The sequence below is a fragment of the Hippocampus bargibanti genome, linkage group LG18 (assembly GCF_051943395.1).
Source record: "Hippocampus bargibanti isolate YZ-2025 linkage group LG18, ASM5194339v1, whole genome shotgun sequence".
Lineage (NCBI taxonomy): Eukaryota > Metazoa > Chordata > Actinopteri > Syngnathiformes > Syngnathidae > Hippocampus > Hippocampus bargibanti.
Window position 1 is genome coordinate 14,240,359 of NC_142751.1, and position 17,035 is coordinate 14,257,393.

General features: G+C 43.7%; 1 protein-coding gene across 3 annotated transcripts in view; it reads left to right on the forward strand.

Moving 5' to 3' along the window:
- Nucleotides 1–17,035, forward strand: part of abraxas1 (abraxas 1, BRCA1 A complex subunit) — a 32,874-nt gene that overhangs the window by 9,035 nt on the left and 6,804 nt on the right. The window contains exon 2 of one of the 3 annotated variants that reach the window (XM_089021001.1): nucleotides 15,488–15,715. In XM_089021001.1, the coding sequence (XP_088877127.1) occupies nucleotides 15,524–15,715 (192 nt within the window). In that variant the 5' untranslated portion in view covers nucleotides 15,488–15,523. The remainder of the gene's footprint in view (nucleotides 1–15,487; nucleotides 15,716–17,035) is intronic. The other 2 variants (XM_089021000.1, XM_089021002.1) reach the window with 2 other exon arrangements.

The window sequence follows — 17,035 nt, forward strand, 5'->3', positions numbered from 1 at the left end:
TGATACCTAGCGCGTTTGATACCTAGCGCGTTTGATGCCTCGCGCGTTTGATACCTAGCATGTTTGATACCTAGCGCGTTTGATACCTAGCGCGTTTGATACCTAGCGCGTTTGATGCCTAGCGCGTTTGATGCCTAGCGCGTTTGATACCTAGCGCTTTTGATACCTAGCGCTTTTGATACCTAGCGCTTTTGATACCTAGCGCGTTTGATACTTAGCGCATTTGATACTTAGCGCGTTTGATGCCTAGCGCTTTTGATAGCTAGCGCGTTTGATACCTAGCGCGTTTGATACCTAGCGCTTTTGATACCTAGCGCGTTTAGATAGATAGCGCGTTTGATATCTAGATAGATAGATAGTATAGATAGATAGATAGATAGACACAATGTATAAATAATACTTTGTACGACATAAAATAGAATGCATAGCTACATTATGGTATGTTGCGGTCAAAAGTGAGTCTCGGCCGGTGATTGTTTTTTTTTTTTTTTGAGATGTGGGGCGCGTAGTTTGTGTGATGAATGTGCAATTAAGGAAACGTTGATGTACGTGGCGTGGGTCGCCATGGTAATTGTAAAGGAAGTCATATGCATAAAATTAATTATGCGGAGCAATAAGGCCCATAAATCAGCACGCCGTCAATTCCGGCGGGAAAGCTCAGGGGCGCGCCGCGACATCATGCGCCGCGTTGGGGGTGCGCTCGCTCGGTAAGGTTCAAGGAAAAACATGGGATTTCTTTTTTTTTTCTTTTTTTTTTCTATCCAATCAGGAAAGTCATCGCTCGTCTTCAAACAGGAAATGATCTTTTTCTTCATTACGATTGATACGCGGCGTGACTTTTCCCGTTTGCCGGTTGCCGCCGCCGGTTGCCGCCGCCGTTGTGGGTGTCACGACAACTAACAACTTAATGAAGGTCGTTAACGCGTCGTAAATCCAAGAACGACTCAGCGGCTTTTTCGCAGCTGCTCCATAAACATCATCGTTACCTTTTTATTTTGGTGGAGACGAGCTTCCTACTTTTTGCTCGTTAATCTTCAACACGCTGACGCCGCCAACATGCAAATGTAGCGCCGTGTCAATGACTTCACCTAGCGAACGCAACAGATGCTAAGCTAATATCTGCACATTTCCTCATTTCGGGACTAATAAAGACTTTTTTTGAAATCCTTATTCATTTCTCAACATAATGGTCATGCAACCTTAGCGCAATGCTAACACACCCTGAACACTATCCTAGCAAAACATTAGTACAATGCTAACCCAATTCTAATCAGTACTAGCGTAACGTTGGCTATTGCTAGCTATCTATTTGCTGTATGTTAGCTATCTGGCTGGCTATCTAGCTCACTAGCTATCAGATATTAGCTATACAGCTAGCTATCTAGCTAGCTACCTATTAGGTAGCTATTAGCTGTCTAGCTAGCATTCTATCTATTTGTGTTATTCCGGGTTGAGTGAATGCTGGCGCGTGTGGCTGCCGCTGCTCAACCACAGAAAAAAAAAACATATCCTGTGGCTGTAAAGTGACCTTGATACTTTTGAAAGGCGCTTATAAATGAATTGTATCATTATTAATATTATTATTATAACATTGGTACAATGTTAAATTTAACATTTGCCACAACGCAAACATGATATTGGCAACATCCGAACACTATGTTAGCATAAATCTGTCAAATTAGCAAACAGAAAATTAGCTGAATTTTGCCATATCAATGGTAAAATGTGCGCTCTAATTTATTATACTCACCCATGCGACATTGCTAAAATGCTAACACAATTCCAATCAGCGCTAGCAGAATATTTACTGATTTATTTATTTGCTATAATTGCTATCTAGCGCCCTGGTTGGCTATCTAGCTAGCTATCTATTAGCTATATAGCTATCTAGCTGGCTGGTTAGCTATCTAGCTGGCTAGCTATTGGCTATCTATGGGCTAGCAAGCTAGCTTTCTATCTCAGCGGCTATACAAAATACAATACAATTCATACATATTGATTGCTAATACAACCCCGTCAAAATATTAGCATTGTTAACAGGCGCGATGTCACATGCACATCAGCGACCAATTCCAAGCCAAAGGCGACCAATCCTCTTTCAAAAGTCAAATTAGACTAAAGAGCGTATTGTAGCGAGGCTGCGAAACCATCCGAAACGTCCCCGTGACCCGCCGCTGACCCACTGAGCGTGACGCGGGCGGCGTGTCAGGAAATGACACGCGTGTAAAGACATGGCCTGCTTGCCCCGAAAAGCCCCCCCTCCCCCCGTAAGCCTCCATTTTGGGTCTTTGATGTCAACACGCTGTGTCACTTCCTGTCTGCGTCTTGCCAAAACTTTGAAAACTTGTCTAAATATTACAATTGGCCTTGAACGTTGCCATGGGCTTCGACACCATGTGTGCCGCCAAGCTGTGTAAACCACGCACGCACACGCACACGCACACGTGGGAAAAGTAGCGAAGCCAACCCGAGAATGCGGCTAACGCGGTTCATGTGCTGAGCGTCATGTGACACGTAGCTTTCTCAGCGTCCGGCGCTATGGATGTGGGAGGTCGCGACCCCCCTCCGTCGCACACCCCCCACCCCCGTCGGTTTCCATAAGGCGTGTCATCATCAAACGCTAGCAACAACATTCACGCTAAACACGCTAACACGAGCGCTTGTTGTCGTTTGTACCAAAGACAGCAAGAAAACAAGAAGAGAAAACAAGACAAGGCGTTTTGTGGCTAGCAGCAGTGTGTGCGCGTGTTTGTGTGTTTGTATGACTAGTCTTGTGAGGACCACTAACATTTTAAACCATTCGTAGTGAGGACATTTTTGACAAGTGAGGACCATTTTGGCCGGTCCTCACAAGTTTTTCATTCTAAAGGCTTCTAGAGGGTCTATATATGCATCTGTTAAAGTTTCAGAAAGGTCCTCACAAATTCACCTAAAATGATTTTTGGTGTGTATTTTCATTTCACTCGGATACACACACTTTTTACTCATTGTGTGTGTTTATTTATGTGTGTGTGTGCGTGGTTAATGAGAGGAAAAAGTTCATACCACAAAAAGTAAAACGATATTTTAACCAAATTCACAACAGGGGTGAGGACTTTGAATGTAGCCATTCAGAAACCTCACTCCTGCTGTTATTTCAGTTTCCAGTGCACTTTTTATTTTTGGTTTTTAAAGAAGTTGAAATGAAGTGACATTTAATGTTCAAATGTAACACTAGTTCTTCTCTAAACTTATCAGCAATGGTGGTCCTCACTCCTTTATCTGGAGTTATCCGGACCTCACAAAACCATTGAAACAGGAATGTGTGTGTGTGTGTGTGTGTGGTTGTGTGTGAGATTGGTGTTTAGTACGTTTGTGTGGGCCTGTGTGACCTTCAAGTGAGCGCAGAGGTCAGAGGTTTGTGTTTGTGATGCTTGGTACCATCTTCGTGTGTGATACAGGTTGTGCGGGAGGCTGTGTGTATGTGTGTTTTTGTGTGTGTGTGTGTGTGTGTGTGTGTGTGTGTGTGTGTGTGTGTGTGTGTGTGTGTGACGGCGATGAGAGTGGAGCGGGTCTCCCGACGGACGCCAGCCCGACGGGTCGGTCGTGTCCAACAACGGTGTCCATGTTCATTGCTTTGGCAGGAAGTGGCAGGAAGCGGCCTCCGCGGGCACAGGACCGGCTCGCTAGCCATTAGCGTGAAGGCGCTTCATTGACGGCGCTGACCTTCACATGGCAGCACTGGGGTGGGTGGGGTGGGGATGCAGCGCTAACTAGCTTGGTCACGCGCTATCACACCTGACTGACGATGCGGCTCGGGGATCGTGTACCTAATGATTTGTCCAATGTGTGTTTCATCACGGTTAGCATGTTGCTAATTAATTGTCCGTTTAGAGATAAAGTCATGACATTGTTGTCCAACATGGTAGCCATGTGACCATCCCCCTTGTGTGTGTGTGTGTGTGTGTGTGTGTGTGTGTGTGTGTGTGTGTGTGTGTGTGTGTGTGTGTGAGAGCGACAGTGAGATTGCTATTTAATATGTGTTCAGGGTGCCGTCGAGTGTTGTGGGCAATATGTGGGTGTGCGGCGATGTGGGGGTGGCAGTGTTTGCGGTTGAGTGTGTGTCTTCCTTGCTGTCGATGCGTATAGATGGAGTGTGCGAGTCAGAGGTTGCCTGTTGTGTATTCTGTGTAGTCAATAATAAAGTTAACGCTTGTGCTCGCGGAAAGTTAATGAGCGACCTTGCAAAGTCGTTAGCATCCGCACACGAACGTAGGCGCACGCACATCCTCACTGTCACCGCTGCTCGGGACCCCGAGGGATTCCTGGAGATCAGGTGACAGCACAAAGCAAGCTGACCATAGAGCATCAACCCCCATGTTTTTTTTTTCCTTTACATGATTAAAAGCCGAGTGTTGTGTGTTCCGACACACAAACCCACTGAGGTATTCATAGCTAGCGAGAAGCTAACGTGTTGATGATGAGGATCATTAACTCATTCACTGCCGGACGATATGCAAAAATCTGGCCAATCCAGTGCCAGGGTTTTTGGCTCTCTTCTTTCATCGGGAAAAAAAAAAAGTTAATTCCTAAATTATAAGGGTCTGGAGTTATATGAGCTTGAAATGAGGGCGGCTGTCCAAAATACAAATCAACACATACATACTGGTTTATGTAATAATAATCATGATAGATATCTATATAGCTAATAGATAGCTAGCTAGATAGCCGGCCAGGGAGCTAGATAGCAATTAGATAGCAAATAGTTAGCTATCGAGATAGCTATATAAATAAATCAGGAAATATTCTACTAGCACTGATTGCAATTGTTAGCAATTTAGCAATGTCACGTGCGTGAGTATATTAAATTAGCGCGTACATTTTACCACTGATATGGCAAAATTCAGCTAATAATAATAATAATAATAATAATAATAATAATAATAATAATAATAATAATAAATTTCATTTATAAGTGCCTTTCAAAACTCTCAAGGTCACTTTAATTGTCACGGGATAAGTTTTTTTTCTGATGGTGAGCAGCGGTAGCCACATGCGCCAGCGTTCACTCAACCCAGAAGTAACTCAAATAGATAGAAAGCTATCCAGCTAGCTAGCTAATAGCTTTGAAATAGATAGCTAGCCGACTAGATAGCTAATAGATAGCTAGCTGGATAGCTAGCAAATAGCTATCTAATATATAGCTAGCCGACTAGATAGCTAATAGATAGCTAACTAGATAGCTAGACAGCCGATAGCCAGCCAGATAGCTAGCTAGGTAGCCAGCTAGATAGCCAGCCAAACAGCTAGATAGCCACCCAGATAGCTGAGACAGCAAATAGATAGCAAGTAGATACCCAGCCAGGTAGCCAGCTATATAGCAAATAGCTAGTCAGATAGCTAATAGATGTAATGATAATAATAAATTTCATTTATAAGCGCCTTTCAAAACTCTCAAGGACACTTTACAGTCACAGGATAAGTTTTCTGCGGGTGAGCAGCGGCAGCCACACGCGCCGGCGTTCACTCAACCCGGAACAACAGCTAACAAATTAAACAATGCGCTAATGCGGAAAAAAACGGAAATGCTGCTCCCTTGTGGTAAAGAAAAAAACCATTGCCAGAGGCTACGGCCAGCGCTTTAACGATACTCAAGCATGAACAAACAAAACCCGAAGAAATTCTACGTCATATTTTCAATTCCCATATAAATTCGTAAATGGCAGCGAATGAATTAAAAGCCCGTCCTAAGACAAACAAATGAACAGGAAGAAAGTAGAAGAAGAAGAATAGCAGGAAGTAGTTTTGTCGAGGAGCAAGTGCGCGCACGTCTCGGTGTGTGCGCGTGTGTTCTGTCGCCTTGTGAAGAAGACAAATGTTGGATTGAAATGGGCCTGGCGCAGATTGTGCAGGAAGTAATGAATTCCTGCGCGGCGGCGGCGGCGGCGTGCGAGTGAGGAGGCGAGCGAGCGAGGATGAAAATGAAATTAAATGTTGCCTTCATCTCCACAACGGCGCATAAATCAAAATGTGGATTAGCATGAGCGCCGACAACACGGCAAACCACGCCCCCTAACGGAAGACCCTCCCACAAGTCATCTCTGCGCTTGTAAATCGGAAACAAAATACACAGTGATACCTTGGCGCACGAACTTAATTGGAGTGTGTAAGGCGAAAAGTGTGTATCCCAAAAAATAATTTCCCATAGGAAACCATTAAAATGAGAATAATCCGTTCCCAGGTCCCCATAAAACATAATTTTCTAGTTTTGTAAGGCTTAAAACTACACAAAATATACCTTATTTTATGTGTAATAAATGTGCTATGGTATTATAATTCAAGAAATAAACTGACTGTATAATAAAGTCATTTTATTTACCTTTGTGATGGTTGTTGATGGCTTGATGCTCATCAATTGTGTTCTGTTTAGCTGGGTTGATAGCTTTTTGCATCAAGTGTACAGATGGCTTGTGCGGGTTATTTGTGGAGCCTCATTGATAGGATATTTTAACCTTGCAGTCTACACTGTGCCTTTGAACTATCAAAGTTGAAACCAGTCCAAATTTCCCTGTTTTTTATCCATTTTATCACCGTCTCTCTGTAGTCTGCCTGTCTCTTTCATGTTTAACCCCTCCCCCCCACTGCTGTGTTCCTGACCAACCGTAGACTGGGGACGGGGGAAAAGAGGACAAAAACAGTCGGCTGGTATCACTGTATTGTTTATCACACACGAAATACGATACGAGCTTCTATGCTACATACTACATTGAAGATGGCGGCCATTTTAATGACCCGCCATTTTATTGGGCACTCTGGGCCCAATGGACAAGATAACCAAATCTTGCTCAGGTCGTCAATCAGTCATGTTGCTGTATCGTCGCACAAAAGACAAACACATGTTGATTGACAGCCCTTTTGTCCAATGAACCCACCCCCCGCCCCGCCCCACAATAATTTCCCTCCTGGAGCAATAAAAAATGGCCGTCGACCAACAGTGTCGTTTGTTATCCCGTTATGGGGGGGCTAATTAGCTGCAACAACAAGTGCATTGTGGGCACACGACGGGACACGCCCCCAACGAAACGCCTGCGCAGTGCTGATAAAGTTGTTGTTTGCGTGTCGCCGCGGTAACGCCACAGTATTTGTGTATGTGCTAAATGTGGAGGCCATTAATGAGTATCTTAATGGCAGCAGATTGTCGGCCATGACGCTTTCTGGGTTGAGATAACTTCGGTGGCGCTGTACAGATTCCGAGCGATAAAAGGGGCGGGGCCGGGGGTGGGGACAAAGTAGCAGCAGGCTCGTTAGCGAGCGTACAAACGAGGACGACAAACAGCTGCTCGCCAAAAAAAAAAAAAAAAAACAGGAAGCGCTCAAGGCGGCCTAAGCGACGTTTTAGCGGGGTTATCTCTCCCACGCGACGGCCGCAAAACCCCCTCCGCCCACCCACACGGCCATGTCTACATCTTCACATCTTCACCCCGACAATGATGGACGTGTCCTATTAAGCGTCTCTCCAGCTGCCGTTGTCGTCTTCTTGCTTTCGTTATTATTTATATTATTTTATATTTTTGCTAACAACTTTATTGTCATTTGCCGTAGCCCTGATCGTGCCTTCTAATTCTTATAACTGTTGTTTTTACGCGTTCACTCAACCCCCAAGTCACTCAAATAGATAGAAAGCTAGCTAGCTCATGGATTGCTAATAAATTGGTAATAGATAGCCAGATAGCCGACGGCTTACAGCCAGCCAGCTAGACAGCTAATAGCTAGCCAGCTAGCCAATGGATAACTAATCAATAGCTAATAGATAGCCAGCTAACAGCCAGCCAGTATTAGCATAACACTTTGCTAATTAGCGAAACGCCATATTTTAAGGCCTTGTACACATAGAGTTAGCACTAATAGGAATCCAAATATTGGTATAATACAATCACGATGCTAACATGAAATTAGAACAATGCCAAGATATAATTAGCATATTATATTGACAGCTATAATTTAGCAATACATTATCACTATGGCAACAAAGTGGTCACACAACATTGGACCAACAATAAAACTAATAATTAAAATGTTTGCACCAAACTCCCGCAACATTAGCTTTATGTGCGCATCATAAGATAATCACTAAAATAATGCTAACACAATATTAGCATTATATAAGCATAGTGTTTGAACAATTTTAGCACTGCACTAACAAAACATTAGGACATTTGCACAGGCGCTAGTGGTAATATCTTTCAACATTACCGTAGAGACAGACCATAATATTACCGTAGAGACAGACCATAATATCTGCCACCTAAAAATGCTAACACGTAGCCTTGTGCTAATTCTTCTCTGCTATTGTTATTATAGGTGTAAAAAACGGCAGCGGCGGTATTGTGCTATTGTTGAGCTAATGTTATGCTAGCGTTATAGTATCGCTGTGCTAATACTGTGTTAGCATTCGGCTAATATTTTGCCGATATGTTGGGCGCGATGCCAGTATCGTGCTAGTAGTGCGCAAATGTAATTAGGTAAGAAAATGTTAATGTGAACATATTGCTAATGTTGTGCTAGGTTTGTGCTAATTTTATGTTAGCATTGTGGTCATGTTGCATTGCGACTGGGCTGTGTTTTGCTGGCCTGCCCCTTCCTTCTTGCTCATTTCGTGTAGCGTGCCACCACTCCAACACGAAAGGTCGAGTGCGGCGTGGCGTTGGCTTTTAGCAAGCGCATGAAGCAGAAGACGAATTAGCTTTTAAGCTTAGCGCCGTAGTTGCATTAAGGCTCCGTCCATCATCATTAGCGTTCCGCTTGTTCATTAGCTTGTTCATTAGCGCCGCCGCGCCCCCCCTCCCCCCTCCCCCCGTCAAGGTTGAAATAGACGCGGCGGGACAACCAATCACGGACGACCGTCACGGACGACCATCAGCTCCGAGTCGTCGTTAGCGTTAATCGACCTATTAAAGATGAAACATTTCCACGAGGAGGACGTTAACCTTAGGCCACGCCCACTCGACTCTGCTCGTCACCATTAAGCAAAATGGAGCTTGATGACCACCTTGTCACCTTTGACTCTGAGAAACCACGTTCTTAAATGGCTAATGCAATCATATTTTCATGCTGACGACCACACACGCACTTTTCTTTCCTCTTATTTTGAAATAACCACAAATGTAGATGTATGCGGGGGAGAAAAAAACTAGCATGTTAGCAACATAGGCTAATAAAAAAAAATGTCCGACTTCTATTGTGACCATGTGGCCATGATGATGATGATGATGAACTGTTCACCAGTCAAGGTCAGAGCACATCCAGAAAAACAATAGACTGGTCGCCATCCAATCATGCCAAATCGCAGACAGATTGCCAGTCAGTGCCCGAGCGCATCTTATTAAGACAAACAATTGATTGGTCGCCAATAATAATAATAATAATAATAATAATAATAATAATAAATGCCATTTCTAAGCGCCTTTCAAATCTCTCAAGGTCACTTTACAGTCACAGGATAAGTTTTTCTGCGGGTGAGCAGCGGCAGCCACACACGCCAGCGTTGACTCAACCCGGAAGTGACTCAAATAGATAGAAAGCTTGCTAGCTAAGCAATCGTTAGCCAACAGATGCCTAGCTAGAGAGCCAGCAAGCTAGATAGTGAATCGATAGCTAGCTAGCCAGCCAGATAGCTAGCTAGCTAGCCAGTCTGAGCCAATAGATAGCAAATAGCTAGTAAATGATAATGATATGAGTTTGTGTTCTTGTTCAATACCATTTTAGACACACACAGACTAATCTCACAAACACACACACACACACTAGATTCACACATCTCACATTTGAGACAGTTTTATTAATAATAATAATAATAATAATAATAATAATAATAATAATAATAATAATACATTGCATTTCTAAGCGCCTTTCAAAACTCTCAATGTCACTTTACAGTCACAGGATAGGTTTTTCTGTGGGTGAGCAGCGGCAGCCACACACGCCAGCGTTCACTCAACCCACTCATAGAAAGCTAACTAGCCAGCTAATAATAATAATAATAATAATAATAATAATAATAATAATAATAATAATAATAATAATACATGTCATTTATAAGCGCCTCTCAAAACTGTCAAGGTCACCTTACAGTTACACGATAAGGATATCTAATAGATAGCTAGCTAGATAGCTAGCGAGCCAGCTACATAGCTAATAGATAGCAAATAGCTAGCAAATAAAGTGCTCGCTAGCATGTTTGGGTCAAGCGACATGATCGGCAGCGACAAAGCGCTGCGTCGCGCCTCCATCAAGCGTCCAACTTTGGGGGCTAATGGCCCCCCTGCGGGGTGGCGATGACATCATAAACATGAGACCTCCTGGCCCAGCCATGTCGCCAAACGTCCTTTAACGGCCAAAGCGCTCGCTAATCGCCGGCCGCATCCTTTGCTGATCGTCGCCGTTCTTCCTTACAGGTGGGGGGGGGGGCATCCATCTTACTCACGAGCCCCCCTGGGGGCTTCAAGGGAGGCAATCCACCCGAGACACTTTGACACCCTCTACATTACACGATTGAGTGGGAGGGGGCCATGCCTGTCACTCACACTCTCTTCTGTCAAGGACACACAATCACATGTATGTGTGTATTTGTATGACTAGTCTTGTGAGGACCACTAACATTTTATACCATACGTAGTGAGGACATTTTTGACAAGTGAGGACCTTTTGTCCCGTCCTCACAAGGTTTTCATTCTAAAGGCTTCTAGAGGGTCTATACATGCATCTGTTAAAGTTTCAGAAAGGTCCTCAAAATTTAACCCAAAATGATTTTTGGTGTGTATTTTCATTTCACTTGGATACACACACTTTTTAATCACTGTGTGTGTTTATGTGTGTGTGTGTGTGTGTGTGTGTGTGTGTGTGTGTGTGTGTGTGTGTGTGTGTGTGTGTGTGTGTGTGTGTGTGTGGTTAACGAGAGGAAAAAGTTCATACCACAAAAAGTAAAACAATATTTTAACCAAATTCACTACAGGGGTGAGGACTTTGAATGTACCCATTCAGAAAACTCACTTCTGCTGTTATTTCAGTTTCAAGTCCACTTTTTATTTCTTTGTTTTTAAAGAAGTTGAAGTGGGAAATGGGGTGACATTTAGTGTTCAAATGTAACACTAGTTCTTCTCTAAACTTATCAGCAACGGTGGTCCTCACAAACCATTGAAACAGGAGTGTGTGTGTGTGTGTGTGTGTGTGTGTGTGTGTGTGTGTGTGTGTGTGTGTGAACAGTCTGTGGCTCAGTTGTAAGGGAGGTTTGTCAGGTTCCAAACCCAGCCCTGACTGTCTGATGTTGGCACATACCTAAGAACCACACACACACACACACACACACACACACACACACACACACACACACACACACACACACACACACACACACACACACACACACACATTTATGCTTTTAATACATGGTGGGGACGAGGTGTGTGAGGGCTGGGTATCAAAAATGAGGACACACACATACGACACCGTGGTGTGTTGGTCAAATAAACTTCTTTTGTGTCTTTTGTGGGTCTGACGTCAAACTTGGCGTGAACGAGCTTAGCAGAGTCAACAGAGGACACACATATTCGCCGTTGCACACACACACACACACACACACGCGCGCTCCCATGCTGGCCGCCGCCGCCAGTCATGCGCATCTCAACAGGCCTCATGGCGTGATGGACACGTGTTGTCAAACATACACACATGCACACACACACACACACAGTGCATTCATCATATTCCTGTTGGGTTATTGTAGTTTTATGGTAAAAGGACACATTAACAATCTGTCGGAGTCCAGATGGACCAATCATAACACAGGCAAAGAAAATCAAAGACGTGCCAAAACCCAACACACACACACACACACACACACACACACACACACACACACACACACACACACACACACACACACACACACAAATACACACCTACCACAAATTTACACCACATTTATACACACATTTCACATACACGACACATATACACACCGCACATACACACCCCCATACACACACCACACATTTACACACACCACACATTTACACACATACATACACACATTTACACACACGTCACACATATACACACACCACACATATACACACTCCACACATATAGATACACTCCGCACACATACACACCACACACACACACACTCACCACACATATACACGTACTCATATAAACACTACACTTATACACATATACCACACGTATACACACATGTTTACACACATAAATACACTATACATTTACACACGCCACACATATATACACATGTACACAACACAGATATACACACACCACACATATACACACACACACACCGCATATATACACATATATTTACACACATACTCACACATTTATATACACACACACCGCATTTATACATACATACCCACACACACCACACACTTATACACATGCACACACACGCACACAACTCTGACTTCCACACATACTTGAAGGTCATGAGCACACACACAGACTCACACCCCTCTCGATGCATACACGCACACACACAGACACACACACACACAAACACACCACATGTAGACACAATACAGATACACAAACATACATATGTCCACACACCGTATGTATGTACAAAAAAAAAGTAGCTTTTATTTGAATGTTTACGTGTTAGCTTATTAGCATATTGTGTGTGTGTGTGTGTGTGTCGTGGTCACATCGGAGTTGCCGGCGTTGCATTGTGGGTAAGCCAACATGATGTCATGGCGAAGTGGCGGTGCGGAGCTCGTTAGCGGCCATCAATCAATTAAGAAGCACTTAGCGTGATTTAATAACATTTGCCTGCTTGGTTAGCGCCCTAATCTCATTAGCCATTAGCTTCTGGGAAGCTTGGAGGTCGATGCTCACCATTGGACGACCGCTCACGTGACCCGAGTCGAACTTTCACCTTTTTTGCTGACCTGGAAAATATGCTACGCGTAGCGCCGCCGCTTGTTTGATTGTCTTTGCTAAGCTAGCAATGGCTAACATGGGGCTAATGTTGCGCTAGCATCATGCTATTCATTCTCTTATATTTAGATATTATTGTGCTAACGGTGCTAGTGTTGTATCAGTGTAATGCTCATGAATTTAGCATTGTGCTAACATAGTACTAATGTTTTATCAGCACTGTAATATTACTTTGGTTTGTAATAGATTACATGTAACTGATAAATTTTGCCAAGATAAACTCAAAATAAATGTGGTATGTAGCCCCGCCCCCTTGCCGGTTGTCCTGGTGACCGAATGATTCAATTACCCATTGATTAGCCATCACATGAGTAGGCCTTATGATCAATAGTCCGGCTAATGCGAATGTGGCTAATGCTAAAGCAGGTATGTTAGACAGCAATCAGCCAATCAATTAATCAATCAATCGATCATGCATCAATCAATGGAGACAACCGGATCGGGATCCCGATGGAAGGAAGCGTTAGCGTGTTAGCCATCGATTTGAAAGCGGACACACACACACACACACACACACACACACACACACACACGAGGCTTTTATTGTGGCGATACGCGTGGGCGGCGGGGGGGGGGGGGGGGGCAATGATGGGATGACCCAGCGGCGGTCTCGGGGGGCAACATGTCTGCTGGCAGACGCTAAGCGATTAGCGTGCTAGAAAAGCAATAAGGTCATAAAAATTGCATCTCGCTCCGGAACGCCGCCGTAAATCCGCGCCAGGTGGGGCAACTGAGGGGTGGGGGTCTTTGGGGTGCGATGTGCGGGGGGGGGGTTTACGGGTAGAGGGGGTTAGTCAGAGAAATGACTTTGGAGAGCTCGTCATCTTCAATCTATTTTCCCGCCGCCGCATGTCGCCGCATAGCCGCACTTCATTACGGCACGCGGGCGGCGCGGCGTGGCCCCGCCCTTGGGCTACCTCTCGGGCCCCGGGGGCCCGGTCGGCTTAAGACCTCATCAGAAGCTTCATTGAACGCTCAAGTCCCCTCATCGATCGGCCCTCCAAATTAAAAGCACCATTTGCGCTGCTCTGCGCTTCTAAATGTGCCGCGCTAAGCCCCGCCCCCCCCCCAACACGTATTAGTCGTACATAATCGGGACATTAAACACACAAGATGAGCAAACACACAGTGTCAAATAGAAGAAAGAATAAATGTGTTATGAGGGGGCTCTGCTCACACACACACACACACACACACACACACACACACACACACACACACACACACACACACACACACACACATTCCTGTTTCAATGGTTTTGTGAGGTCCGGATAACTCCAGATAAAGGAGTGAGGACCACCGTTGCTGATAAGTTTAGAGAAGAATTAGTGTTACAGTTGAACAATAATTGTCACCCCATTTCCCACTTCAACTTCTTTAAAAACAAAGAAATAAAAAATGGACTCAAAACTGAAATAACAGCAGCAGTGAGGTCTCTCAATGGGTACATTCAAAGTCCTCACCTCTGTAGTGAATTTGGCGAAAATATCATTTTACTTTTTGTGGTATGAACGTTGTAACACACACACACACACACACACACACATATTACGACACACAGTGAGTAAAAAGTGTGTGTATCCATGTGAAATAAAAATACACACCAAAAAATCATTTTGGGTGAATTTGTGAGGACCACTCTGAAACTTTAACAGATGCATATATAGAAGGTCCTCGCTTGTCAAAAATGTCCTCACTACGTATGGTATGTTAGTGGTCCTCACAAAACTAGTCATACAAACACACACACACACCATTTTAAAGTGATGGAGTGGGGAGGGGGTTGCAGGGGGGTGTAAAATGAAATGTTCCAGGCTGCATCAAATTCAATTACATGCTGCTCACTCACAATCACAATGACACCACCGCAGACACACACACACACACACACACACACACACACACACACACACACACACACACACACACACACACACAAAGTGCAACAACGACACTGACATGCCAGCAGCGCAGCTACACTTCAACGGCACAGTAACAACCACAAGACACACAACATGTGCGGAACACAACAATAATCAGGCTGTATGCAGACTCTAACATCTACACAACCACAACACAACCGAAACAACAACACATCATTGACAAAAAAAAAATATATAATAATAATAATAGTATGTAGAAAGTAAATCATGTAGAATTATATTTTGTACAGGATATATATAGGTAACATCCAACTTACAACCGAGTTCCGTTCCGACCAAACGGTCGTAAGTCGAAATGGACGTAAGTCGAAATCCATGTTCAATAGAGACTCAGAGGCTAAATTTTATGGGGACCTGGGAACGGATTATTCTCATTTTAATGGTTTCCTATGGGAAATTAATTTTTGGGATACACACTTTTCACCTTACACACTCTGTCTGGGAACCAATTAAGTTTGTAAGCCAAGGTATCACTGTACATAAATATAAACACACTTCTACACACAAAAGCACAACAACAATTAGCATGATAGCGATAGCAGTCGCAGTGATGGCGTGTGTATGTTTTGCAGAAGCAATCTAAAATGTCACCCACGTGCGGATGGATGCCATATAGCGGCTGTTTGATAGCGACGGCCCGGTTGCGTTTGCGCATCGACAGGCGGGCAGGCGGCCAGATCCGATCTACAAGGCGCTCCAATTTCCTCCGCCACTTTGTCCACTTGACGTCGGCGGAAGGAAGCGTCGGTGAAAAGCGTCTCGTCAGCGGTGGCGAGGTGAGTGTCTTTCCCGCCGTAGGCTGACCCCTCCCTTTTTAATATGAGAGACCTGGATTCACTTCCTGTTTGCGCCGCTGCGCTTCCTGTTTTGCGCCACGTCTAATCCATCAACGCCGCCGCCGCCACGCTTTTGACGTGATTACAGCCACTTGACCGCTCGTCAACGAACCAATCGCGGCCGCCTTGGAGAGTGATGACATCATCACTTGTATACAGACAACACGAGTAATCATGCCATGAAACGAGATTTATTACACGGTTATAACACCATTACACTCGTTTCTCTGTTATTATACATTGACACCTCTTACACGAATAATACTTCACACAACACACTTATTACACTTTTTATCTCCAATGTATCACTCTGATCACATTTACAGACCAGAGTCATAATGTTAGAACACATTACGGACTTATTACACGGTTATTACATAAGAACACTTCTTACTAGCTATGTACTACACAATACCGCAATCGAACACGGGTAACCAAGCTGTCACATGCGCAATATCGTTAACTTGCTACAAATATGCGTAGTCTTTCCCACCAACGCACTATTACCACATGCTAACACTTATTACACTGGTATAACATAGCCATGTTACGACCACCAATGATACACAATCACTATAATGTACACAAATACTTGTTGTAACACTGGTATAACGCTTTACACATAGCCATGGTACTACCAAGTAACCAATGATACACAGTCACTATACTGTACACAAATACTTGTTATTACACTGATATAACACTTTACACATAGTCGTGGTACTACCACGTAACTAATGATACACAGTCACTATACTGTACACAAATACTTGTTATTACACTGGTATAACACTTTTCACAGCCATGTTACTAACTAGTAACTAATGATACACAATCACTATAATGTACACAAATACTTGTTATTACACTGGTATAACGCTTTACACATAGCCATGGTACTACCATGTAACTAATGATACACAGTCACTATACTGTACACAAATACTTGTTATTACACTGGTATAACGCTTTACACATAGCCATGGTACTACCATGTAACTAATGATACACAGTCACTATACTGTACACAAATACTTGTTATTACACTGGTATAACACTTTTCACAGCCATGTTACTAACTAGTAACTAATGATACACAATCACTATAATGTACACAAATACTTATTGTAACACTGGTACAACTTTTTTTACATGGCCATGGTACTACCAAGTAACCAATGGTACACAGTCACTATACTGTACACAAATACTTGTTATTACACTGATATAACGCTTTACTAACTAATGATGATCGATATA